At 42.4% G+C, this 27,691-nt stretch overlaps 1 protein-coding gene across 1 annotated transcript; it reads right to left on the bottom strand.

Annotated features, from left to right (window-relative positions):
- Window positions 1-200: 200 nt before the first annotated feature.
- CTSC (cathepsin C) lies at window positions 201-18,875 on the bottom strand. The gene is made up of 7 exons (XM_026106070.2): window positions 18,629-18,875; window positions 17,931-18,076; window positions 9,933-10,099; window positions 9,247-9,402; window positions 7,505-7,620; window positions 3,906-4,037; window positions 201-3,136 (listed from the first exon to the last, which is right to left on the bottom strand). Exons 1-7 carry the CDS (start codon window positions 18,792-18,794, stop codon window positions 2,634-2,636), a joined length of 1,386 nt encoding a protein of 461 aa, XP_025961855.2. The 5' UTR covers window positions 18,795-18,875; the 3' UTR covers window positions 201-2,633.
- Window positions 18,876-27,691: the final 8,816 nt, after the last annotated feature.

The following is a 27,691-nucleotide window of genomic DNA, read 5'->3' as shown; positions in this document are numbered from 1 at the left end:
TTTTTGTATAAGTAGTGTCTTGAGTATCAGCAGTAGCTTGGTGATAACCAATCAATTCAGATCTCATTTTCTAGTGGTCGAAGGATTGTAAAAATAATAATGACTGAGCTTTTATGTTCCTGTTCCCAAGCTAATCTACACAAGATACTAGAAATGTTAAAGAAATCCAAGAACCTAGTGCATTCATTGAAAGTCATAACTGCAGAAAAAGATCTGTTTATTGAGAGTTGATGCTTGTGAAGGCATGGGACATTCAAAGTACATTGCACCAGTGTGTCGAAGCCACAGGCACTCACAGTGTGGAACAACAAGCTTGCTGAACACCCATATGTAGAAGATCAGCTTTGCACTTAATGAGTTTACACTAGTGTCAACATGGCTACTTACATACAGAGAACATATCATCCAAATTAGGTCAAGCTGTGTAGCCATAATATCAGCATAGCAGGAAGCATGCTGCTGGCATTGCACCACAGCCCATATAGTCTTGTCTTCTATAACAAAGGCACAGATGACAATTTCTTCCATACTAGATTGTGTTGTTTCAAGCAATTTCAGTTTTATTCATATAATTCAAATCAATAGCTGGATATAGAGTGGTAGTGGCATACTGAGAATTGTTCACCAGCACATGAAGTATCACATCATTATTAGGCATGGTAACACAACATACACTAGCCAAGCCTCCGCTGTCTGGGGAAAGCAATACCCTTATAGTCCATCCCCCTGCTCTGCTAAAAGGGAGGGGAAAGCAGTATTGTCTCTCCCACTCCAGTAACACTCTCCCCAGGGAAAGCGCTGGTTTGGGAGGAAGAAGGGGAGAGAGGTCGGGGCAGAGGGAAGTACAAGATAAAAGGTGCTGTGTATGCAGTCGTGCATTTCAGGTAATATATTCAGGTGTATGGGAGAAAAAGAAAATCTTGTGTCTTCATGGTGGACTACAGTCATTATTGAAAGGTTAAGTCCTCATAAGACGGATAACAGTTTTGCAACAACACTGAATAAACAGAATGGGAAGAAACAAAGAGTTGCCTGCTCTTTGATCCCCCCGGCAATTCTCTCAGCTAAAGAGATCCAGTGCACAATATAAGCTATTCTGGAAGTTCTTGTTAAAAGTCTGCCCCCAGAAGAAGCTTTAAGTTTCCAAACGAAGTCTGGTATTTTTTGGAAGGAGGTTCAGAAAGAAGGGAGGGAAGGGGGAGAAAAAACCCTCACACACACATGAAACCATTCCTCCCCTACCCCTCAGCTTGAGCAAATAAGAGTCAAGAAGTTCTTTTGAAGTTTTCCCATCTATGTTAAATGGCACACTTGATTACAAATTGATTACAAAGCTCTATTTGTCTTTATTTTTTTAATAATGGCAACCCCTTCCATCCCAAAACACGACATCCCATTACGGTAAAATACTAACCGGTACTATTACTATTTTAACAGAAGATTACTGAAGGATCTATCTTCCATCCAGGAAGCTGGATCTCAGCTTCTGCTTACACATTTAACTTTCCTACTTATTCATTACTCAGTCTACTCCTACTTACTCATGCAAAGAACAACAGACTGGTTCTGCATTAACCAAGTCCTCTGTTACATCTCAGTTTCATCTAGGAATAAATAGTTTCCTATTTGCAACTGCAGCAATTCCATTCTTCTTCCAACTCCATTGTTCTACTTTGAATACTTGAAATGCATGAACAGAGGGTTTAAGCATGATTCTTGGGGAATTAGCCAATTTACTTAATGAATTGCTCCATATCCACAATAAAGACTCCTAGACAACCTTGCACCATAACCTGCTTGGTGCTGCTATGAAAAGCTTGGACTCAGTTGGATTATTCCTAGTTCTCTCATTCTCTTTCCTCATCAGCCTAAATCCTGCTAAAGCAAAGTTCTTGACAAGAATTTCAGGAAGTTCAAAATCTGGGACAGGTCACAGAAATAAACAACCAACTATTCCCACAGATACAAACTCCTACAGGAGTGGGGTAACTTTTATTGAACTCTGAGCTGATCAATTGCAAAGCACAGCAATAAAATCCAGAACCAGAAACATCTAGTAACAGCCCAAGACGTAGAATTAATTTTTATGGTCATAAGGGCCTGACACGCAGCTTTTGCTAAACACTTGAAGCCTTAAAAATTTCCTTTTAATCAGTATAATTGCTTATTCTCTCCCCCTCAACCCCATGCACACTTATGTTCTAATTTGCAGTAATTTCCTGATTTCTGAGAAGTAAGGCACTACAGTGTCCTTTCAGAGCAAAGAGAAGCCACTGTTATGATAATCTATGAGATCTAAAGTTCAAGGCTGTCCATGGAAGAAAATGCAACCGGTGCCTGAAGATTTATATCCAGTGATGAACAGCCACCACCACTGTTACTATAATGGCAATTGCATTTTACGTGTTTTACTGTCAGACTCCAGAGAAAAAGCCTACAGTGTTTAGAGCAGAGTTATCCAGTGTCCACACTTATCACGAGGGAAACTGCTTCCTCTGTTCTGGAAAATTTCATAAAGCTCCCCTGTTCAGGACAGGGGATAGATGTTAACTGCAGTCCCTTCTAACAATCAGTATGTTTTTACAGCTGGAGATTTGCTTGTCAGACAAGGCACTGGATGAGGATCTTTGCATCTATAGTTTTGGAATAGGAGTTGCAGCCACTGCAATGCTCTCGATTGCACATTCATCAGTGCCACGGCGGATTCTGAAGTAACCATCCTCGCCCCACGAGGTGCCCCAGCTGTTCTTCACAATCCAGAACTTCTCGCCACTTTCTGGATCTTTACCATAGCCCACCAGCAAGACAGCATGATTGGTCAGTTCAAAAGGGTTGAAGTCATCCTGCAGCCCAGTGTGATGGTAGATTCCCTCTTTATAGAGCATGAAATCATTATAAACTTCAAAGGCAACAGCCATTGGCCCATGCAGAACAAGCTCAAGTTTCATCAGGGCTTCATTGCAGCCTCCATAGAAACCACCAACATAGTGATATTCAGAAGAGTAGTAGTGATAACAGTTGCGCTTGAAAGTGCACGGAGAATCTTGGGCCGTGTAAGGGAAGCAGTCCTCTTCCACAATGCCAAAGTCTTGGACATACTTTCCAGCAATGAGGTATGGAAAGCCACCATCACACCCTAAACAAATAAAATATCTAGTTACTCCTTTGGAGAGTTATTTTTGAGATGGGAGACTTTCCCACTTAAATTGCCTGGAACACTTTTGGACATAGTATTGAAAACAGACTGCAGTTACTCAGATAATCTTAATATTCCATATTAGATTGGTTATAGCTAACTTTTCTGAAACACAGAACACATCTGCTGATCACAGGGAGAGCTATAGTGGGAACACTAATGCATGGACCACCTCCTCACCCATTTGCTCCTGACATCCCATCAGCTACAGCAATCAGCTACACACAGTAAAAAAGCTGTCATAATATGCATATTGTCCTTTGAAGAGCCTTAGTCATTGCTTTTGCTCCTTCTGTCATCTCCCCCTCCCATATGTTCCTCCTCCCTCTGCATATGCTTTGGGGATATTTGGTTTCACTCTTTCTAGGCATGCTTTGTGACTTGCCTATCTTTTCAGCCCAGCTCCTTAGTTATTCCGTCTCCCCAAGGTAGATCTAATTAAGATCTAACTAGACTCCTTAGTGTGGGGCCACCTACTTCTCATTCAGTCCTATCCCTACAATAAGGTGGCCTGATAATTCCTGAACATTTTTTGCAATTCTTCAGAAAAACAAGTATTATGAAGTATAGGCTGTCAAACGTTTTAGGACAAAAAACTAAACTGGGGGGGGGGGGGGGGGCACGGAGAGGCATGAGAGTTTTGAGTATTCTGTCTCCTTCTGCAATGTCATCACTACTGAAAGTTATCTTTGTATACTAGAATACTTACCCTGAGAATACTGGCTGCAAGACACAACCTGCTGGGGACTAAAGATCGGTTTCTGAGTATTGTTTGTTAGGATACGTATTCTTGCTTCCAGCATGCCCATGGAGGAAAACGCATAGCAGCTGCCACATGAGGCTGAGGAGAGACAGAAGAAGAAGAAAAAAAAAAAAAAAAAAAAAAAAAAGAAAGAAAACCACAACCATGAAGAGCAGTCGGTAATACAAGAAAGGTAAGGTGACCTCCATATGGGTGCAAATATTATGGAAGTCCACTATACAGAGTCACAGTCTGCCATACTGGCCTATAGCAATTAGAAGTTAGACACTGACTGAGAAAAATCTTTAGATAGGCATTATCTTTTAAGCACATATGTAATCCCATTTAAAAAACAATTTTAGCAGCTTTTTAAGTAACATTGAGTTTATTTCAGAATAAGAGACTATATGGCTCTTCAGTATATCCTAGTTGTATCATTTAAGAGTTATGCTACTTGTTCAGAATGAACCTACAAGTACAGGGCAGAGAAGGCTCATAACTTTCTGCCTCTGATTACAATCTTTTACAGAACTACCAAGAGGCAATGAACTCTTAAATTAACACTGTCAATATTGTTCTACACAATTTCAACTTATCAGAGGACTGAATGCTGTAATTTACAACTGAGAAAAAGATTCTACTTATACAGCTACCTCTAAAATAACTCAAGGGTCTAGCAGTATAAATACTAGGTTAGATGTAGTGGGTTCATCCCTGTTCCCCTTACTTCCCAAGGGCATGTAATTGTATACTGGCTTTTCAGATGCAATTTCCCTTCTGTTGTCTGACAGAGAGCTTACTCCTTACTCCTCTTAACTTCTGCAATAGGATGTGCTATTGCTTTTTAGTTTTAGGCCTCTTCATTTCCTGGGAACTTCCGGTAACACATTAAGAACCTTTGAAAGTGGAATGACAAGCATCACAGGGAAGGACAATTACTTAGATGAAGTCCTATTTTATCTACTGATCGTCAGCAAGGTGCCCAATTTCCTTTTGTCTCCTGACAGCAGGTAAGTCAAATATTGCAGAGGTGTGAAAAGGAGGGAGGCTTGAACAAAACAAAATACTTTTACTGAACTGTGTAGGTGTATAAAACCAGAGCTATTACAAAAGCAGGACTTTGAAATTGCACCCTCACTCAGTTAGACACATCTCAGAAAAGAAGGGGCAAAAACAGCTTGAACATGAATACTTTGCCCAGCAGGGCTGACTGAAGCAGCAAAAGGTGCCTCCCACTCAGCATCTGAGATTAGCCATGCTGCAGAAAACTTTGCCTTGTGTGCAAAAAAACACATCAAAAAATACCATTAATGCAACCTTTTCATTCTGAAATCAGTTATCATGCTGGGATGTCTTTACTATCACCACTGTGGTTCATGAGAGGCTTTTAATGTGACAGCCACATTTTAACTATCAGCCAGCATAATTGTAAGAGCAGTTGCATTTCTGTGGCTTCCCACAAATGCTATTCTAGAGTCGATTAAAGTTTCAGCAGCATTAGATTCAACTGCCTGTAGGAAAAGATCATTACATTATGAGGAGTAATGATAGGACACAGAGCACTTGGAGAAGAACCAGCTGTCCAGGCTTTCTACCTACCTTGATATGCAGAGAAAGCTCACAGGATTCAGTAGTTGGAATAGACCTCTAAGGCTAATGAAATCTGTAAGTTCCCATCCTCTCCCCCCAGTAAAGTTGATAACAAGCAACGACAAACCTCTATATTCAAAGAACATACCTTTGTTTCAGAGAAAGTCCAGAACTTGTTTACTCTGTTTCCTCCTGGTTCTGAGGCTTGCTTTACTGTAATGCAGTTACTGCACTATAAACTGAAGAATTTAACTTTTTGCTTTCCCGACTATAGGAAATGCTAGCCGGGACGCTAACATGTTACCAGTAAATACAATCGAAAACAACTGTAGTTGCATGAAGCCTGTCATCTCTCAAGGTATTTTAAAGGGGAAATGTGCATTCTTTGTAGTTTTTGTCCACTTCAGATGTGGAATTCTCTCTTTACATGTTAAAGATTAGTGACTCCACAAGCATGCAAGAGATCTGTGAAACCATGATCTTCCAAATCATACAATTCTCTCCACATATACCAGACAACTTGCATCGTACTGTTCACAGCCTTCTTTCCCATAGCATTTTCTAATTAGTCATCTAATAATTTTAATGATGTATAACTAAAAATCTCTATCCCATCATTTTAATGAAGCATCAATATCCAGTGCTTCAGCAAATCACAAAAGCTACAATAAGCAAGACTTCACTGGTATGTCAGCACCATTTTGCTTAAGATCAACTTTTGGGTTTTTTTGAGACAGAAGGCCAAGATTCCTATTTAATGGAGCAGAATGCATATTCTGTAGACATTTAACATATTCAGAATGTATTCTCAGATTACATGAAAAGTAAAGGCAGCTTTATTATTGGAAGCAGTATATCATTACTCATTTAGAGAGCCCTTTAAGCAATGATATGAAGAAAAGGAAATTTGGGACCAACTGTTCCCTTAGTTTGAAATGGGTAAAACAGCTCTGGAATCAACAGTTCACATCAGAATAAAGTATAGGTCCAAGACCTGTACCTATGCAGGACTATATAATTTCTTGCTGCCATCTTTCATGATGTGAAGTGATATGACGTGACAGCTTGTGAGCTACAACTCCTACAGCCCTCCTATGCCTCTTCCACCACCAAAAAATCCAGCTGGCCATTTTTGGCAGAAGAGCATAATGGAGACTAATGATTTAAGGTGTTCCCCCCACCCATCCCTGGCCACTAACACTATGTTCCATCCCCCTTCAAGGCTGGCAATCTGATTGAAGCTGGAAAGCTATCAGAAGAGGCAAATTTCTTTGGAAATGGTGGAGAAGAGAAGGGATATATTAACTGAGTCCACTCCTGGCTTCTAAGATGGAGCTAGCTGATTCAGAGGTGGAACAGGTATTTCTTACACCATATGCTATAATAGCACCCATCTCTGGAATATAAACATACACCAAAATGGTATCCTTAAGTCTACTTTGAGCTAAATACTTCCCTATTGCAGGAGAAAAGAAAACATGTTTTTGGAGAGCAGTTACCAGTATACACTCTGTTCACAGTACCTGACACCTCCTCTTGCTACTAGCCATTTAAGTCCTGAAGTTATTGGAGTGATAAAAATTTGGGGGCAGCATAAAAAATCCATGAAAGTGGTTTAAAGCTACATGATAATTTGCTATCAGTAGGAATTAGTGGAAGAATTAACCATACATCAGTTCTGTCAGTGTGCAGACAGCCATGACAGACTGTTTGGACAAAACTTAATGGCTTGCAGGGCACTATAGTAATTGGCTTTCAGTCCAGTAAAAGATATGGCTGTTTGGATAAGCCAATACCACCTTCTATTTTGGCATAGTATTGTCAGCCAGGACCCCACCTGGTTTCCACAAGGTCTTCATAGCAAAGCAGCAAAGGCACCACACAGGTGGGATGAAAAGCCTTCATGTTAACAGCAAGTCACAGAATACATCGAAGGAGCTCTAGAGAATTTCGTTTAAAGAGTTATGAATTTTTACCTTGATTCCGAACAGGGCTGACATAATTGACACCATTCACATTTCTCCAGTCCCAGGATTCTGGCAAGCTTGAAGCTTTTTTGAGTAACTCAGGTGTTAGGGGTGCAGGCTTTGGTCTAAAAAGGAGAATACACTTTGAGTAACATATCACACACCAGGGAAGGAAACAAATCACAAAAACACTCAGTTGCCATCTTCTGGCTTCCACTGGTTGCTTAGTTTCATGCTACGCAATTTCAAATAGTCTCCATCTATGCTGAGTGGATGTCAATCTCAAGAGATTAGTTTCAGCAGGATGCAAGACTTACTCAAATCCCTCCAAGAGGAACTATATTATGAAGTATTCACAAACAGGTCAGGTCAAAATACTTTTGAACTAATCTGAGGTGCTGAGGTAAGCGGGTGACTGTAGCAGAGCAGCTCTGCAAGAGCTATTTTACAGCTCTGCTAGCATGAGATATGCAGGGTATCTATGACTGCAGAAGGTACTTTGCCTTGGCAGCGCGCACTGAGAGCAACTACAGACTGTTTAATTGCAGACACAGACGGTGACATGGTTTACATCAACACTTCAATAACTGTAGTTCCACTTCCCCAGGAGATTTCCCTGGAGCAAGTTTTACTGTGACTGTTCAGACAGTTCTGAATGCTACTCATCCTCATTCACCACTTGTAACCAAGCAATGCTCATACACATCAGCAAGCCAGAAGCGTCCTATGTTAAGCATTCACATGACCCAATGGTTGTTCCATAGTCATGTGTCAAGTGCCATTCACAGACACCAGACTATGCTGTCTCTTCATAAAGCATTGGCAGGGGGATGGGACAATAAAATATTATTATGGTGCTATACAGTGCAACAGTTTGCAAATGAGTTTTTGTATTTAACACTGTATCCTTATAGAGATTTTCTGTAGGATGAAGCCATGACAGTTTGTACAATACTCTCACACAGATCAGAATTTTTAGAATATTATAAGACTTTCTTTTGCAAACATACAATTGCCACCTTTGGAAAGGTCAGTGGCATTCCTACCCAGAGCAGTATCAGAATGGGGGGTGGGGGGGGGGAAGGGTGTAAATACCACAAAAGTAAAACTGCTTTCAAAAAGGGAAACTTCAGATGAAAGACCTCTTAGTTCTCAGACTACGGATGTAAAGGAGGACCATGCACACATCCCCATCCCCACTGTCTCCAAGACCCTCAATGATCTTCCAAGGCTACTTCACACTACTTCACTAAAGAAGCTAAGGCATCACTTTGCTGTAGTCAGAGAGGGACCATGGTCACAGGCAAGGCAAGGCAAGTTGCCACAGTAACCAAGGACCTCCCTCAGAAAACCTTCACTATTCATATTTAAGAAGGGAATGTGCTTCACTGCTTTTTAACTGAGAACATGAACTAGCTGAACCAAGATGACTGATGGCTATGGCAAATAGCTAATGGGTAGACAGGTGTGTGGGATGGGAATTGAGATTGTCCCCACCTCTTCACTGCACATATGATGAAAAGGCAGATGATCGTGTTTATCTCAACTGCTTGAGACAATAGATGCTTAGAATAGTCATTCAAATGGAGAAATATTTTGACATGCTACAAAAATGAGCCAGAATAGCTTGAAACTTGATTATACATCTGAACTACAAGCCAAAAACCCAGCTAGGAAGAGCCAGCACAAACACAGCAGATTCTTTGCAGCCGTGGGTGAAGGGTCTAGAGCAAAGCAAGAGGCCTCAGTACCTTGGAGCTCTGGAATTGAGACCCCCAGCTCTTCTGGTTAGCTCTTCCAGGGCAAGGTTCTCATATTCCTTGTATCTTGTTGCTCTCCAGGATTTCTGGAGAGTATTGATAGCATTTACGAAGTCAAAGTTGTGTACGTAACGTCTGCTTGAAAGTCTGTAAATGAAATCAAATGAAACAATAAGCGAAGGACTGGGATTGAAGGGTAAAAAATGCTCTCCAAACTAAATATGGAGAAGGTGTTTTTCAACAGCATTAATTCTGAAAGAGTCTTATGGTAGGTACTGATAAAAAGATGTGCAGTAATTGGACCCAGGGCAAGACTCCTGACATCTGAATCAGGTTTAGCTAGAAGGCTACAATCATCTCCTTTAGACATGCCAGATTTGGACTGGACTGGACTTTAACAGAAACTCCTGGAAACCACAGACTGAAGGAGCAGGCACATCCTTCCCTGTCTTCGGGCATTCAGGTTAACTCCCAATACTACCAGTAATACCATTTCTTACAGCCCTTAAGAGCTTGCTCTCACTATGTAACAAATATGGTCTCTTATGTAACACATGTAAAGTGCTGGCATTAACTTTGCCTAGTCACAAAACCGGTCTGCATGGTTTAGGCTGAACCCTGAGGCAGCGTTACCAAATGCTTTATTTCAGTGACAGGCCACTTATCTGTTGGCTTACCTTCCCCTGGGCTTCTGGAAGGGCAGCTGGTTTGTATGAACGTCTGAGAGAGATGAAGAAATCTTCTGTCCGCTGAAACAAGCCCAATTGTGGCCAAGTACATCATGCACCCATCCTGGTAGAGTCTCATTACAGTAGCTGGTTACATTCTGGCCTTCCGTTTTGTACTGCAGCGTAAAGGGGTTATGCTTGTGTTGAATAGAGGCATTTGCTAGCACAGCAGTAGTCCCTATCCCACCCAGCTGTTTCTTGGTCTGCATTTCAGAGAAAGTGGCCTCTAGTTCAACTGGCATCATGCTCAAGTTCAAAACAAAGAAGCATTAAGAAATAGTTAAGCGGATAAAAGAAACGGATCTTTATTAACTTGCTGCAAGACGACTATCAGGTTGTGGCTTATGCTTTCAGCAACAATGCATGCATTAGTAGTGGTATCAATTAACAGGGTGGTTAAACAGCTACTTCCTAGGCAAAACAGAAAAGACATCTAAATGGAAAAAAGTTTGTGCAATGCAGGAAAGAACTACCCTCATCCAAATACCAAGGACACAGTCCACTTTTACAGTAGCACTGATAAAAATCCAGACACTATCAAGAGCAAAAAGTTTCTGACTTTACATTAGTAAGTCACAGTGAGAACACTGTATTTGGCTCCATGTAAGCGTAAATGAGCACCTACCTGTCTTTTCTAAAAGCTGCCACAGTTTAAAACAAGACCAAGCACAGCCTTTCTTGGTCAGTACTGGCCTTGAATCCAAATACTCGATACTCAAGGATACTCAAAGAATAGGCCTGCTTCTGCAACATTCAGAGGCAGATCCTGCCTACTGCAAGAGATTATATTGATTCATAACAAGCAGGACAGACTTGGGACTTACACTTCTGGAAAAAACAGGTAACAAGGTACCTGTTACCCAACAAATTAAAACCACAACTTGCCTTTTTTCCCAGAAACCTCCTCTCCCTTTTCTAGACATTTAGCACTTCTCTTAAGATGTAGATAACCAGAATACTACCCACACAAGTTTCACAACCTATTTTGTGGGGAAGTGAATTCAACAAGCTTCTTACTATGTTCTGCCAGTTCAAACACACAAATAAACTGAACCGTGAGGGAGGTATTCAGGGACAATGCTCCAAGATAAATAAGCAAAGGGCAAAAACCCACTTTCAGGCAGTCTGTGTAGAAACCTAATTCAAGCAATTCCCAAGTCTTCTGTAGCTATCTTTTTGTAGATGGATAGATAGTATAGTGTTACTGAATTGGCTTTAAAAGGAAGACATAAGGACTTTGAGACTGTAGCCTATTTATTAATGACATCTAGATGAAGGAAATGGGAACTCCAAGAGCCATTTTCAGCTACTAACTGGAAATTATGCCCATAAAGTCCCAATTTGCTTCCCACGCCCTGCCCATGCCTTCTAATTGAGAGCCGCTGATGTAGAGAAGTGGTGGAGACATCTTACCCCCCCCCCCAAAAAAAAACTCCAAAAACTTATGCTTAATTTCTACAAGTTTGCTTACTGCCCAACAAGTCACATGTTAGAGGAACCAAAACAGGATTACAAAGTGAAGTCTGTTGCTACAAAAGTGACACCCAGGTACAGACTGCATGCTGCCAGAGGGCACGACATCAATATTTCAGCATGAAAATCACATGCAGCATTTTCCTGAGATCAGAGAAGGGCTCTGACAAATTAGGTCTGGCAAGTCTGACTGTACCCGCTTCAGATGACCTACCTCCCCAAATAACAGTCAGACAGGGGGCTGTGACTAACACATCAGCTGCACCAGTTCAGTGTGACACCATTGCTTGAACAACCACTGACTCAGGTGGTTTTGCATTAACATGCCAGACTGAATGAAAGGTGCAGAGCTATCAGCACATGATCATGTCTGTGCGTTGCAGAGCAGCCTCCCTCCATGGAGGGCAACAGCCACAGAGCTGTGACTGCCAGCAACTGCTGGACAACTGCTGCATGCATTTCCTCAGTGGTTAGGCAGTCTTACAAACATGGTTTCAATTTTTAAAGCAATAAAGGACCACTGTGGCCAAGCCACATGTAAGAGTTTCATCTGCCAGCACTCATATCTACAGCAGTTAAATAAGTCTCATCTCACCACCTGACAAATCTAGAACAACTTCTGCAAAAAGACACCCAAACCACATTTACGGTTCACATTCTGAGTCTTGAAAACATTAACTTTGCAGTGTACTGCAAACGTTACTTTTAAGTCTGACATCATCTCATTTGGTTTTGTCTAATGCTAGACTTTAGCCACGTAATTCCAACACTAACCTTAAAAAAAGTCATGTAAAAAAAAAGTCACAAGTTACACCTACCTAAATTTCAAGGTATTGAATTAATTGCTATTAGATATCTGAATGCAGGCAAGTTTTTTTTTGATACAGTAAACTGTAGTAAAGTCTTTCCAGTGTAGATTACCATGAAGTGATCTTCACCTTCATTAAAAGAAATAACTGTTTGAAGCTTTCTTTGCATTCTTAATCTCTTTAAGCAAGGAGGCCTGGAGTCCTCACTGGACACAAATTTAACAGAGACTCAGACTCTGCAACACTATTTACAGAGGCTGTCATCCCATCATCTTTCTATATCTATTGTTTTTGATTTAAGCCAACTCAAGTTCTAGGATCAGGGACTACCATATACATTAAAACTGATGGAAAGATTTGCCTCTCGTATGCCATTACGTTTATAAGTGTGCTTATGCATTTTAAAATGGGAAGCACATTCTTAATTAGATTGCATACTTGCAGGTGTTCTGCAGTGCAAAAATATAGTAGATGAGATTATTAGAACAAGCCACTGCATCTTGCTACCTGATATAAAATGCAAGCAAATGTCAACTACAGATGCATTTTCTTTGTTCAAGAAAGCATTCTGCAGTACAGTGGTTTATGCTTTCACATTTACACTTAAGGGAATGAAACAGCAGGTGCATATTGCTGAGTCCAACTAAGAGAGACTTAAAATTAACTTCCAATTGATTAGCAAGATTAAATAGCATTAACAACTCCGAATAAAATACATTCAGATTCTTTTTAGAACATCTTGAAATCTAAATCTTGACTACTGTCAATTGTCAAGGGTGGTTATTTCAGCAAGGAAGTCCTTAGTTGTAACCAGATTTAGCTCTGTTGGAGAAGAGTAAAAGGAAGAGGGGGATGTCACCAAGCCAGTCTGGAAGAGCTTCGTAACTTGAGTAGTGGAATGCTCTACAACCTAATTCTTTCTTTCAGCTGAAGTAGTGGTAACGTGCAAAATGCCAAACTTTGTTTTTTGCTAGAGGATATCTCAAAAGTCAGAAAGAGCACCCCTTAGCTTAACAGACAAACGGCAAGTTTTTGTTTTTATTTTTTTAAACCAAGATGAATTCCCTCTAAAGCTGTAGGCTTAATTAAATATTACAGATGCATCAAATAATTGAGATGTTAGCCTCAACTTTCCTTTCAGCCTCACTCTAGCTTCCGATGCTATGCTGTCACTGTTTCTTTTGCCATCATGTGGAAAGCTTTAAAGCCTTCTATCGTGCTTAGGCCTACAGAATCCTTGGAACATCCATCAGAAGCACACACTCAAGCTTCTGCCAACAGTCAGTACACTTATTTTACATCCAGGTATAGTATAGTGATAATTAGGCAGCACACAGTAAATGAGAAGCAGGAGCAAGCTCATAAACAACAACCACGCTGTTCTTTTGTGATACACACCAAACACTGAGCAGAGTAACCAGTACTTGTTACAAGCAGCAGCAACGCAAGAATGAAGTAGGATGCTGTATTTAACTTCTGGAGCCCAGAGAGACAAATCTATGTTAAAAAGTGGTTAGAAATAAACAAACTGTTAGGGGTTATTCACATAAACTATTAAAGCAAACTTAGGAGAAAAAAAACTCATCAATAAGCTCACCCAATCCATTCCTTTGGTGTAGGAAGTCATTTCCCCACAGTCCCCAGGTGTAAGAACAAATAACTTGTAAAGTCAGTGAGGTCCTAAGAAAATTTTAGTGGGTGACTGGTAAGTTGCAGGAACAAAAGGCTATTAATGAAGATTCAGTGGGTTCTTTTAATCAAACAGGCTGTATCTACACCCACAAAGCACAGTGACTCTGTTAAAGCCACAGTTTAGACAAGCCCACAGCATTCCTATTAGTAATCAATACCTTGATTCTTTAAGCAAAAATGCATTGCCAGTTCAGTTAGTACCACTGACCCTTTACACCGGGAGCACAGAACTACTAGATTGTCTAAAATACTACTGTCCGTTCAGCCTAGCAGCTTCAGACACTGCAATTGAGCAGAGACAAAAAGTGTTAAAGCATCATAGTAGGTAAATCAGAATGTTCTTGTGCCCTGTCAGCATGATGGGGTTTTAGCCACATAATTTACCTTAGTGCAACATAAACAGAACTGGAAATTTGTAAGCGGGAGCTTGAGCAATGAATACCTTCCTGACAAGTCGAAATCCACAACTATATGGAAGGAGGCATGCAAGGCCCCTTCTGTATTGCTGCTCTGATACTTGTAAGCCTTTTACAGAAGAGCAGAGAACATAAAGAATAGTATGAAACCAATTTAAAGTTTTGCTTCTTGCCCGTTTATTAGATATAACAACTGAAATATAAAAGTATTCTGGAAGTGGTAAGCAGTTTAGTTTATTAAGATTTTGCTAGGATAAACAACTCTGCTCTTCTGGAACGATCCATCAGCATGAAATCTTTCTTCCAGAAACCATGCTACACACTGCTCCATGAACCGAAAAGTCATTCCAGAATTGAGCAATAACTCCAGAGCAGTGTTCATACTGGAAAATTATTTCAGAATAATAGTAAAGAACTTCGAGAAGTAGTGAAATGATAGCCCATGCCTCCATATGAAATATTAGTTCAGTAACTTCTTGCTCTCAGTCATCTTACCTGGAGGGTGCTGGCAGAGACAGTAATTCTTCCTTTCCATGAATTCCAGAGAGACATTGTCTAATGACTTTCCACATCCTAAGTAGCACTCGAGGTTAAGCAATATTCTGTAAGACCGCTTTTGTGTTTTCTTCCTCCTCCTTTTCCAGGGGAGCATACAGTCCTCTCTAATTAGAATTCTTTTTCACCCTATCTTACTCCAAGGGCTTCTAGATTATGACCAACACCAAGCAAATGAAGTCTGCTATAAGGAAATTACTCCTACCAATTGCACCTGAAAGTATATTAGGCAATAGGCTATTGTTCTTCAAAAATCCTTGGAAGTGTGTGTTGAGCTGAGCATACTATTTTTCCCCCAAGAAGGTTTACAGTAGAAGATGGTGGAATAGGCCCTAGAACAGTGCTAAGTGTTTGATTCTGAGGGAACCACATTGAGAGTTTATATCAGGATTACATATTTTGTAGTTCAGTTTCATATGCAACCCAATATTTACTGGACTGCAAGGAAACAGATGTGCACACCTAAACATGTCACAAGGTCAGGCAGTTTGTAAGGAATCATTTCTTTCCCTGCAGGCCCCACTGACTTGTGAAATAAGCAGTTTTACAGAGGAACAGCATTGCAAGTTCTTGCCTAACAAAGTCAAGTAGTTGTTTGCAGGGCGGGGATGGGGGGAAGGCATTTACTAAGTGCTGTGGGACATCTCCTTGTATATCTGTGAGATCTGTGATCTCCTTTACAGCACAAGTGAGAGATTTTACAGAAGGTAACTGACTTGTGCTGTAATCCTCTCTGTGATCTTTGAGGACAGACACCTTTAATTCAAGCATGCCTTGCTGATGGAATCCATGCTACCAATCAGTGAGCCAAACAAGCTTGTTATTTTTTCAAGATCAACTGCAAAACTAATGATGAATCCATTTACCTGAAAACGATGAGGACACATTCATGGCAGTGACAAGCAAGGTATCCTGCATTTCTGCTGCTCAGGCATATATTTGACTCACCCTGCTTTGAGTGGCAAATTGGATTAGATGACCTCCAGCAGTTCTCTCCAACATATATTATTCTATGACACGATTTTGGTATATTATTTAATAGTAGCCTTCCATATCAATGCATTTACCAGTTTTCATAAGCACAGACGAAAATATCAGACCAGTGCTTATCAGACACTTGACTTAGGCAGTGCCGAACCTCCAGGGATTAATTTTGCAATGGATACATGCCAGCAGTACAGCCTGCAGGGCCTCTGAACTGTCTTCAGTTCAATATAGCGTGAAACAGCTCTACATTCTTGAGCAAGCTACTTGCCATTTCTACAGTCAAATTCCTCACATTCAAGATTTAGTCTGATCAAAATTTGCCTCAACTACTCAACTTGTTGGCTTGTGAAGCAACTTTGCATTTCAGTGTAAAATATCAACCTGAGGATTCCCAGCCTGTTGGTTCAGTTAGCTTTCTCCTAAGATAAGTCCAAGTACAGCAATGACTCTGCTCATTTCCTCCTGCCAGAGTTGACACACTAGGCACAGACAACACTAAAACATACAGTGCTCTGCTACCCTCAGAGAGGCAGCAATTCCTCATTTCTCTTGAGGTAGGTTCTCCTACGTAGGGGAGCTCACAGAGGTGTCCCTACTTGAGAGATTTCAGAGGCAATCCTTCCTAGTTAGAGTAGTCTTGAGCATTTGCAGAGTTTTTGTTGCATCATCTGCCAATCCTATGAGGAGTGCCCACAGTGACAATTTAGTGTCACTGCCTTGCAGAGATTAGAGAACTGCAACGAGTTACCTCCATCTCTAACTTTGCTGTTGTTCAACTGCAAGACTCTCTTATGCAGAAGAACTCTTCGGTTAAAAGTTGTCAGCGATAAATGCACTAAGCAGCTTCATTGTTAGTCTTGTAGAACAACAACCTAGGTTGCCCTTTCCCTTCAGCTTAGTGAGCTCCAACAGGCCAGGAGGAAGCTGCAGTGAAGTCGGAGCCTCACACAATATCATTCCTATTCAGTAATGGCTAGTTGCTTGAGGGGGATCATTTATTTTTGTTAACATATGAAAACACCAATTTGAAAATAGCTGCTGTGGCTACCAGAAAGCCAATTTGAAGGAAGAGTCATTTCATCACTCTCCTTGCCATTAGCCAAGGCTCAGATTTTACACTTGGGCAAAGCCTGGGTGTTTATACCACCATCAGGTCATCCAAAATCAGATGCAAGATCAAGACACAAAACAGAGAAGCATGTGTTCACAGCCCCTGCTGAGGTCTCAACAGCCTTGCCACACAAAACATCTGCCTCCCAGGTAGCAAAAGCACCCTGCAGAGAGAGCTTCAAGGTTCATAATGCCACTTTCATCAGCCGAGCAGCACAGCATGCAGCAGTGAAAGACACAGCTCATAACATCCCCATTGGGTTCCATATCTCTTGTGAGCCTAAGCAGTCTCTCCTTGAAAAAAAGAGTCTTCTCCTGTCCACCTCTGACTACAGCACTGATTTCAACTTGATCTGAAATCATTAACAGGTACTGGAAAATACAGTATTACTCCAAAAGATAAAAAATAAGCAAAATCTAGCATTACCTTTTATATCTTTACCAGATAGGCTTAAAAGACTGCTAAGTAGAACATGTTTTTGAGTCATTTAATAGAGAAGGACAAAGAAGATTTAAGCAATGTTTCAATTGGGTCTAAGATGTCATGAAGAAAACTGAAAGAGATATTTTTCCCAGGCCATTGGGAAAGTTAGCTTCACAACAGCCTTCAACTGCTTTAAGCATAGCCAGAACGGAAGGCAACAGCATCTGCTACATTTCTCAGAAGATGTTAGATGTGAAATATAAATACCCCTTCCCGCTCTCTTCTCCCTGCATAGACATTGACAACCTGTATATTCTGCATGTTAACTAAGTCACTTGTCTGGTTACCCAGGCCAATGCTACAGCCAAGGAGAACCAAGTGTCCCAATCATTCCACTATGGCTTTTAGTGACGAAGGAGAAGGCTGAGTACAGGCCCTTTTTGTAATGGTCGGTGATGCAGAAAACACCAAGTTAACTCACCTTAAAAAAGGCAAACCATTTGTAGTCATTTATCACAAGTTCAAAGCCTTGATTGTAGATCAGAGTGAAGAAGCCGTAATTGCCCAAGCTATCCTGAGCCACATCTAATTTCTGAAGACTCACAACCACTTTTCTTTCCACGGTTCCTATCAGAGGAAAAAGCAAAAGCAAAAAAAAAAAAAAAAAAAGTTGCATGGAAGAGTTACAATTTCAGAAAAAAAGTGAGCACGAAGCATACCATAACATTTTATTTAAAGCGAGGATAGCACATACTTGCTGGATAAAACTTCCTGTGAAAGACAGCAAGGCGACACACTCCCGGGGCCGCACTCCCCAGCGGTGGCACTACATGTTTACGCTGCCACTGCTGGAGAGTATTTATACATCGAATGAGCAGCAGCCCCGAGCAGCCGTTACGGCAAGAGCGGCTCATTTCAGTGCGACTTGCTGGGCAGCCACCCGGACGCTGTGTCACTGTCACCCTGCCCGCAATGACGGGAGCTTCCCCGTAAAAACGCGGGCTCGGGCCGCAGCCCCGCTCCGACCCCGCTGCCGCCGGCCCAGCCCCAGCGCGGCCACCCGCCACCCGCCGGCGACCCAGAAAGCCGCCAAGCACTAGTTATTTCGATATAACGCTGTCGAGTAATAACGAAGTAACAGCTCCTCGCTACCTCCCCCCCGCCGCCGGGAGCCCTCACCCGGCTGCGAGCAGTTGCCGTGGCGGCCGCGGGCGGCGTTGCCCCGCCAGACGCGCAGCTCCCAGGTGCCCTGCAGGTCGGCGAAGGAGCAGTTGGCCGGCGTGTCGGCCCGCAGCGCCCCGAGCAGCGCCGCCAGCACCGCGGCCGCCAGCGCCCACCGCCCCATGGCGCCGCCGCCGAACTGGGGCCTCGGCGCCGCCACCGCCGGGCGGGAGCGCGGGGCAGGGCGGTGGGGGCAGGGGGGCGGGGGCAGGGGGCGGGCAGGCCGCCCCGCCCCGCCCCCTGCAGCGCAGCCCCGCCCCGCGAACCGCCCCCGCCCGGCCCGGGCCGCCTGGATCCAGCGCGGCCTGCCCCGCCCCCGCCCGCCCCGCTGTGCTCCCCGCCGGCGGCGCCGCGCCTGCGCTGTTGGTGGCGCGGCCGGCGTGGGGAGGGAGCGGCGGGGGCAAGGTGCCCGCCGTGAGCGGCTGCGTGTCCCCCAGAGGGGGTGACACGGGGATGTTGTCCGAAAAGCGGATTCGTTGCCCGGTGTGCAATAAGCCAATAATTACGCACTCAGGAGAGACATTTGTTTATTTATTTCAGAGTTGCGCAAGCCTGGGTGCTCGGTGGCTTCCCACAAATCAAGCACCCCCCCCCAACTTTTCGAGTAGTTTTATACAAACAAATTGCCAGATTTGCGACTTTCCCTTTTACACTGATTGGTTAGTGATTTAATTCATTCCCTGGGTCCCACCCCTGTCTCTCAAGGTCCTGATGAGGGGAGGTCAATTAACACTGCCCCAGCAGGGACAGTAGGTGTTATCTCCCAAAGTCCTGACAAGGGGGAGATAGTCCAGACCCCTTAATTAACTTTGTTTCAGCGTGAGAGGAGGTTTTGCTTCCCAAGGTCCTGGCGCCCAAGCAGGCCTTATTTCAAAGCCTTGACATCCTCCCTTTTGGAGTGTGGGGCACAGGAATGCAGACTGCTTGTAACTCCCTTACCTTTCCAGCCTGCACCAGCTCTGGGGCCCTTTCTTACTGAACTAGGAGTGCGGCCTAAGGCTTCAGCAAATTTAGCTACTCATGCTAAGCGAGTGTGCGCATTTATTTCAGCTACTCATGCTAAGCAAGTTTTATAAGTTATCCTAATCTACCTAGTTCAAACATTCTTTCTGAGCTTCCCAGGGTTGTCTTGTAACACTAACTCGGCAGCACCAGGTCGCATGGACGGCCTCCTCCGCAAAGGGAGTCTGTCCCCCTCTCCAAGGGCAACCCCCTCCAAAGGCTGGCCTCCTCTGCAAGGGCATCCCCCTCCAAAGGGCGGCCTCATCCTCAAAGTGTGTCCTCCGAAAGGTGTTGTCCTTCCCAAGGGCATCCTCCCTTAGGGCATTGCTCTTCAAAGGGCATCGTCTTCTCCACAGGGCATCCTCCTCTGAACAGTGTCCTCCTTCCCAAGGGCATCCTCCCTCAGACAGGGCATCCCACACTGCATTCGGTGTCTTCCTCTCCAAAGGGCATCCTCCTCTGGAGAGCTTTGTCCTCTCCAAAGGCTGTCCTCCTCTCCAAGGTGTTCTCCACAACGGGTGTCTTCCTCCCCAAGGGGCATCCTCTTCTCCAAAGGGTGTCCTCCTTCCCAAGGGCATCCTCCCCTTAGAGAGGGCATCCTTCTCCACAAAGGGCAACCCCTTCCCAAGGCCATCCTCGTCCTCACAGGGCATCTTCCTCTGAAGAGTGTCCTCCTCTCCAAAGGGTGTCCTCCCCTCCAAAGGACATCCCCCTCCCCACAGGGCATCTCCAGAGCTCCTGGCCTGCTAAAAAAGCCACAGGCCTGCCTTCATACCCAGAGAAATCAGCCTTAAAGAGGGGCAGGCAGGTGGGGGTTGGTGACCTTATATTATTTTAGGCGAGCGCCTTGCAGCTGGGGAAGAAGGCAAGGCCTCTTTTTCACTCCAGGTTTTAACGGTACAAAGTGACTCAGAGTTTCCACAGCAGCTGCTGGTGATGGCTGAGAAACCACGTGGGGCTGGTCCTGCACAGAGATGGCTGAACCCCTCTGTGCACGGTGGCGGTCACCCCCAGGCCACGTCCTGGATAAAAGACAAAATCAGCCCAGAAGGCAGAAGCCTTAGTGCCATGCTAGATCTTGGACGTCTAGGGACTTTGCACAGGACGGCTGTTGTTACAGGGCAGAGATGTTTCCACTGACTCAGTTAAGATCATGAGCCTCTAAGCACAAGCCAGTGCATAACTGAGTGGGCATGAGAAGTGGTTGTTGTTTCACTGTGTCTCCAGATTCAAATTGTGCATACTTTTACAATCCCAAATAAATATATGCAATCAAGAAAGCTATTTTTTTTAAAAAAGGCCTTTCAGGGGAACAAGAAGTGCATATGGTAAAATGTTGGCTGTGAAAATAATGCACTAGTTTAACTACAGATATGAATTTAAGGTAATTTTGTTAAACTGGTGAAAAGCTCTTATTTTGACTTCAGAAGCTTAAACTAACTCACTTCTGAGCTAAACCAGGCATAAACTAGAGGAGTCCTAAAATGTTTTTATACTCATTTAACTCAAAAGATGGAATTACATCCGTAATTTTGAACTATTTTAAATGATAGGTTAATTTAGGGCCATCACTTTGCTTTTATTCCTTCTTCTCAAACTTTCACTGAGGGACTAGTTTACATTATCTTGCTGAACGTTAGAACAACTAGCTAGTATATGCTTTTTCTCAGGGCATCAGAGACGCAAAAATATATTTCACTTGTTTTGGAACAGGCTTCAGAGTATCTTGAAGCATTAATTTGTTAGGCAGAGTAGAGTAAGTGGAATTTCCCCTGTGTTACAGACGAGAAAACTAATACTGTTTCACTTCAGTGAGACTGCATTGACCTATAGCATCATTATGGACATTAAAAAAGAACTCTAGGCTTTAGCTTTTTTTTTTTTTTTCTTTTTTTTCCCCAACTGTGGCTACATTTTGCTATCCTTGCAATAGGAATGCCTGTGCTTTGCCATTTCTGATCAAGCCTATCTAATGAGAGGTGCCTACACAGCACAAATCTGTCTCTCCTTTCTTCTACCAGCAAAGCTTTTTTAGTTCTGCAATCTCTAAAAGCAAATCTAAAATTCCCAGCAATCTTAGGAAAATGTCCGTCTTTCAGTCCTTCATATTTTATATGCAGGAACAGAAAATGTCCGTTGTATCTTTCTCTTCCCCACTACACTGGTTGGATATTCCTGCCTGTTCACATGTTGACTGTACTTTGAACCTCAATTTTCAGTTTCAGTTTATAGTCACTGCCCTCAGTCATTTGCTCAAAAACATGTTGGTTTCATTTTAATTGCTTTGGAGGCAAATTAGATTCTTGCAGATAGTGCAAATAGCAAATTTTACATAATTTGGTTGTAAAATCCTCGCTGAGACCAGGCAGAGGTAGTTCAAATTCAGTCTAGCCTGTTGAGTTCAATCCTGTTCTAGGACTGAACATGTCCCTTCAGCTGCAGTTTATTCTGCCTGTTTGAACAAGGTAAAAATTCCCTTTGCCAGTAATTCTGAGCAGGTTATTTTCTTGTAAAAAACCCTCCCCTTCTCACACACACTGACATACCTATTTTCAGCAGTGAAATACAGCCTTAAATTAGCACCACTGTGCAGGTAGGATAGGACATTTTCTTTGTTCAGCGACAAACTTATGTTTGATCATTTCACTCAGGGTACTTGTTCTCCTGAAACAGAAATGGTATCAAATCAATTATTTCTCCTCCCTGGACTGTGTTTTACAACTGTTTTACAAAGCTCATGAGACTGAGGGCAAAGTCACACAGGAGGGGTCAAGTCAATTTAATGGCTTGTTGTCTCCAAGAGGGAGTGGTCGGTACTATCCTTTTCATAGCTTTGCCATTCATTGGTCTCTTTTGTAAGACAAGTGAAGCTACTACCCTGGGGGGAGGGGGAGGACAAAAATAAACACCTAAAAATCTCCCAAAAAGAAACAGTGAATGGCTTTTTGCTGGGTCAGTGAGTTGGAGGAATTCAAGGTCCAGTGGTCGCCATAGCTAACTGAAGGGACCCAGCCACCGAGGAGCAATTGCATGGGGAAGAACAGAGATTTTCTTTCTGTGACAATAAACTTTTAGACTAGCTCACCACATGCTGAATGCTTATAATCAGAATTTGGCAATAATGCCAAATTAACCATTTATTTCTTGATTGTCTCAATCCTGGTCACTTTGACCCACCACTACCTGCGCAAGTAGAAGTTTTATGTGACCATATGGGGATGTGATGTGAGGAAATGATCTGCTGTCTAAAAATAATTTGAGGAGCAAAAAAAAAAAAAAAAAAAAAAAAAAAAAAGTGAAAAAAGGTGATTGGGTGATTGTTACTTAGTCAGGACAGTTCCCTAGTCTGGGGGCTAACCATGACCTGAGTACTAATGGTCCATCCACAACTTTAAAGGAGAGAACACAAAGATTACATGCCTGGAGTGCTTCACAAAAAGCTGATTTTAGGGAAAACAGAACTGAAAAAGCGTCCTTGTGCATGAAAGCCTACCAATTGTTTCAGGTATATCCGTCTAATAAAAACTGATATCTCTCCTTATAAAATGTGCTGCCCACAGCAGCACATCACCCCTACTGCTATTGAAGCTGTTAGCACAATGTAATGGAAATAATTGTAACAAATACAGAACCTAAACATAATGTGCAATGGAGACTGTATTTTCGTTTTCCTAATTTCAGAAGATGCAAGAATGCTAGCATTTTTCTGGTCCTGTGTAGGCTCTGATATTAACTCCGTACTGAGAGCGTTGTTGCTGTTCTGTGGATAGTTCTCTACAAGAGCAATGTGATAATTACATGCCTGTAAAAAGTGAAGAGCTATAGTCAAAGACTTATTTTCCAGAGCATTAATTCATGCATGGTCATTATCTCACTGTAAATTTTGACCAATGTTTTTACTGCAGGGTACTTAAACCAGCTTAGCACTATATGCCTTTATGCATGATTGAACTCATCCTGTTTACTACAGAGCCTTGCTTTTGGATGTTTTCTAGGAGGAGGTAGCTAAGATGTATTCATTACACCTTTAAAACCCTAATTTAAGTGAAGACACTATTGCTGTCTGGAACAGCTCAAACTGTTGCTAGCAATTACGGGAATTAATTTTGTGAACAGAAGTATCTTGATGATTTCTCAAGTATATGTATGAGGGATGCAGAGAGAGGACTCACCACGACTTGTGTGCACTGACAACATTAGCAAACTCTGCTGCCATTTCAAATTTGTTGTGGTATTTATCTAAATTATATACACTTTGAGGCTAGCTCTGTCTTTCAGCTCTATGTAGAGCATTTTGCCCAGGAGGTCTGAATACGTGACTGAAGGTTGTAGCTGGCTGGGAAAGAACTAGTATTTTCCAGAAAGATTTCTTTTTCTTTTTTTTTTTTTTTAGTTCATGTTTTATTCTGAAGCAGGAATTAATAATAAAACAAACAAAAGCAATGTGGAAGAATTCTACTGAAAAGATTCCTTTTAGAAACAGCCAGTATATTTCCTCAAATCTATTAAAAAATATTATTATTATTATTTTTTAATTGGCCCTACTGGTCAAAAGTTAGCTTTCTAAAGTGCTACCACTGTCCAAAGCCTAAATAATAATAATCATGGCAGTAACAAATAGTATTAGGGTGGAATTCTAGCACAGCCTGAGCCTGAGATTTAATGATCTGGTGGGTTCCCTGACCAGGAGCATCATTCCTTTCCCCACACTGTAGTGTGCCGTCCTCCTGGGTACATTAACAGAACTGCCTGCAGGTCAGCATGGGGACATGCAGTGGGAAACTGATACAGCTGAATAAAAAAAACTGAAAAAAAGCGGGGTGGGGGAGAAGAAAAGAAGAGGGTTGCGAAGGTATCTGTAACTTAGATGAATTCACTGAGCTGGGCCTTTGCACATCAGTAGAGGCTGAGCTTTCCTACACAACAGTGCAAGGACAGAAGTCGTAGTGGAATCTGATCCCAGAAGTCAAGTATAAATATCACCTTTCAGTCAGTTCGTCTGGCTTTTGTCCCTTGATGATTTATTACTTCTAGCAATGTTTTCTGAAAGATGATACACAGAATGCTTGACTAAATAGCCTGTGTATGTGTGTGTATATTCCCCTTGTTCCTGGAAAATCATTTCTTCATTTAAGTGATGTTGAATTTGAGGTATTGTTGCAAACTTGGGAAATTTGGGTGGAGGCTTCCTTGAAACTTTTGCTTTGGTTATTGTAATGACTATTAAAATAACAATGCTAATTTTGTTTTGATTAAGCCGCTATTAAAATATCCAGCTAATGTTACAATTAGGGCAGCATAACAGGAAATATTGCTGTAATTAAAGCAACATGAAAATTCCATTATCTCCAAAACTGCCTGGAGCTCAGTAAATTTTAATACAGAGAAACCCAAGCTTCAAGTCTTCATTCCTTCAGGTATTTAAATCTATAGAATATGGAATATATCAAAGCATTAACAAGGTCTCAGCTGGGTGATTGGATCCAGCTTCGGGCAGCTCACTCCCAGAAGAATATATCTGAGTTGCTTAGAGTCAGCAGAATCTCCCCTAAGCACATCCAGCCTATACTGGAGGACGTATGCTTGCACCAAAATCAGAAATAATAGGTTAGACATGAGGAAAGCATTTCTAATGATAAGGGAGAACAGGCACAGATTTCCTGTGGAGGTTGAGGAATCTGGAATTGGGTCCTTGGAGACCCCCAAGACCAGGTTGAACAAACATCTATGGGGGCTGACAGGCATAGGTAATCCCATCCTGGGCTGGAGAATGGGGAGGACCTCTTGGAGATCCTTCCAGCCCCATGACTCTGGAAAAGGAGGTAAAGGAGACTGTAAAATTCACGTGACCTTCTCAGAGCTGCCTTCGCTGAAATGCCATTTTTCAGAACCAGCACATCTCATATACGAACAGCTTTTCAGTCTGAGTGCTTGATATGTACAAATACTTTAGTCTTCAAAGGGTTTTACAAAACTGAAATAATTAATTATCTACACACCTGGGTAGGTAAGCACTATTATTTTCACTGTTAAGAACTGAGAAAAATAAGACAGAGAAGCTAAATGAATCTGGAGTGTCTTATATGTCCCGCAAGTTGATGTGAGGGTATGTCAGCTGAGAAATTGGATGGCTGTGAAAACTAGTAATCCTGACAGCAACACAGCTGTATCGTCTTAAGCCAAACAAAATGATGAAAGACAAACAATGAAATCTCTGATATTTAGACTTTCCAGTCAACTCTCAAATAGGTAAATAGTCAAAGTGCTAACCCATTTCACTTTCCCAGTGTTTGTTTGCAGTTTGATCTTTTGCTTTAGCTGGCGTAATTGCAGGCTGCCAATGCAAAGAACAGCCCTGCTCTGCCTCTTCCTTCCTCTTCCTCCAGGCTTGGTGGGGTACTCCTGTTGCTTTCCTGGCATCAGATCTAGAGACTGAGCAGTCACAGGTGAGCAAGCTGATCAAATGAAAAACTAATGCACTCCTGCTAAAAGGGCTAACTTTCCATTTTATCAGCTCCCTGGACCACTGAGCCTGCAGCTGGCTGGTCGCTGGAGCTGCTGGAAGGCAGGGGAGCAGAAGGCAGGAGTCAGAGGAGGGGGGACGGCAGCATCTCTTTCACTGCAGTCACAGCAGTGGGTTTTGTTGTAATGCTGAGTTACACTCCACATTAGGACTAATTTATCCATGATCTAACCCACTTCTCCCAGGCTTCTGGCACATTTTCTTATTCTGAGGTGCAAGTCAGCAGTTCACTAAAAGCACTGGTTTGCACAAAGATCTGCCTATTTCAGACAAAGAAGTCTGTGCTGTCTGAAGCTGGGATACATGCCCCAACTCTGAAGTGGGTCTCAACTGCCCATTGGTGATTGGTTATAAAACCAAACTGTTTTTGTGCCATGAAGTTGAGCCCTGTCTCAATCACGGCGATGTAAAGTTGGGTCCTACTGCACAGGTGCTCTGCACATGCAGCCGTGCGATTTCTGGGAACTTGCTTCACCCAGGAATCAGTCTCTGGTGCTTGCCTCCCTTAGGAACTGGTGGCAAAGATGCGTCCAATATAGCAGGGGCTGTTATGGCCTGTGGAGCACGTTTACTTGGCAGGTGGAAAGGTATTTTCACTGCACCACAAACCATTACTGCCTGTTAGCATCTGGTGAGCTGAGGGCACCCACAAGCCACCGCTGTGCTTTATCAACTGCTGAATTAAGAATGAGCAAGGTAAACTCCCAGTCAAATACCAGCACTTCTCATTTTATTGCTATGCATTGCTGCCTGCAAACTGCAAGGGGCTTGTGGTGCTCTACTCTCCTATTTGAGAACGAAAGAAAAAACAAAGAGCGTTTGCAATTATAACACTGCTAAGCATGTATCCTTTCTATTATCATTGCCTGTCTCTCGGCTGAAATCCTACCTTGTTTTAAAATGAAGTTGCGTTTATGTAACACATAGGCTGAATATGCATATTGAACTGTGTGGTGTGATCTCAAGCCAAATACCACTTAAACTCTCTGTGTACTGAAGAACCATGTGAAGACACCAGATATTCATTATTGCTTTTCCACCCTGAATTTTGAAAACAAACACTAGATGCTTTCTGTATTTTTTTCATTTTTGGCTTTTATTTCTTTGCCTGTTACTCCAAATTGCCTTGTGAGTTATACAAATGATGCATTTTAAATTGTGTCAAGAGCTTGTCAGTTTGTAACACTTTTCCTGAAATCCTGCCAAGTCCTAATGTTTCATTTTTCCATCAGACCTGAAGGTTGTCAGGAAGAAAGGTAATGTCTTCTCCCAAAGAACTTTCTATAATTGCCTTCCTGTTTATCAGTGACTTTAGTCTCTAATTGCTTTTCACTCCTTTGATACCAGGGCCACAAAAAAAATAAAAATAAAAATAAAAAAATAGTCAACTCTGTCTTGGACTCTTCCTCTTTCACCCAGCCTTATATATGAAGTTAAAAAGCTTTTTATCTGAAGTTGTTTCTTGGCTCATTTGAAATACAGATGTAATCAGACTT

The sequence above is a fragment of the Dromaius novaehollandiae genome, chromosome 1 (assembly GCF_036370855.1).
Source record: "Dromaius novaehollandiae isolate bDroNov1 chromosome 1, bDroNov1.hap1, whole genome shotgun sequence".
NCBI classification, from domain to species: domain Eukaryota; kingdom Metazoa; phylum Chordata; class Aves; order Casuariiformes; family Dromaiidae; genus Dromaius; species Dromaius novaehollandiae.
The sequence above is the reverse complement of the archived record's forward strand: the minus strand, read 5'-3'. Positions and strand labels throughout refer to the sequence as shown.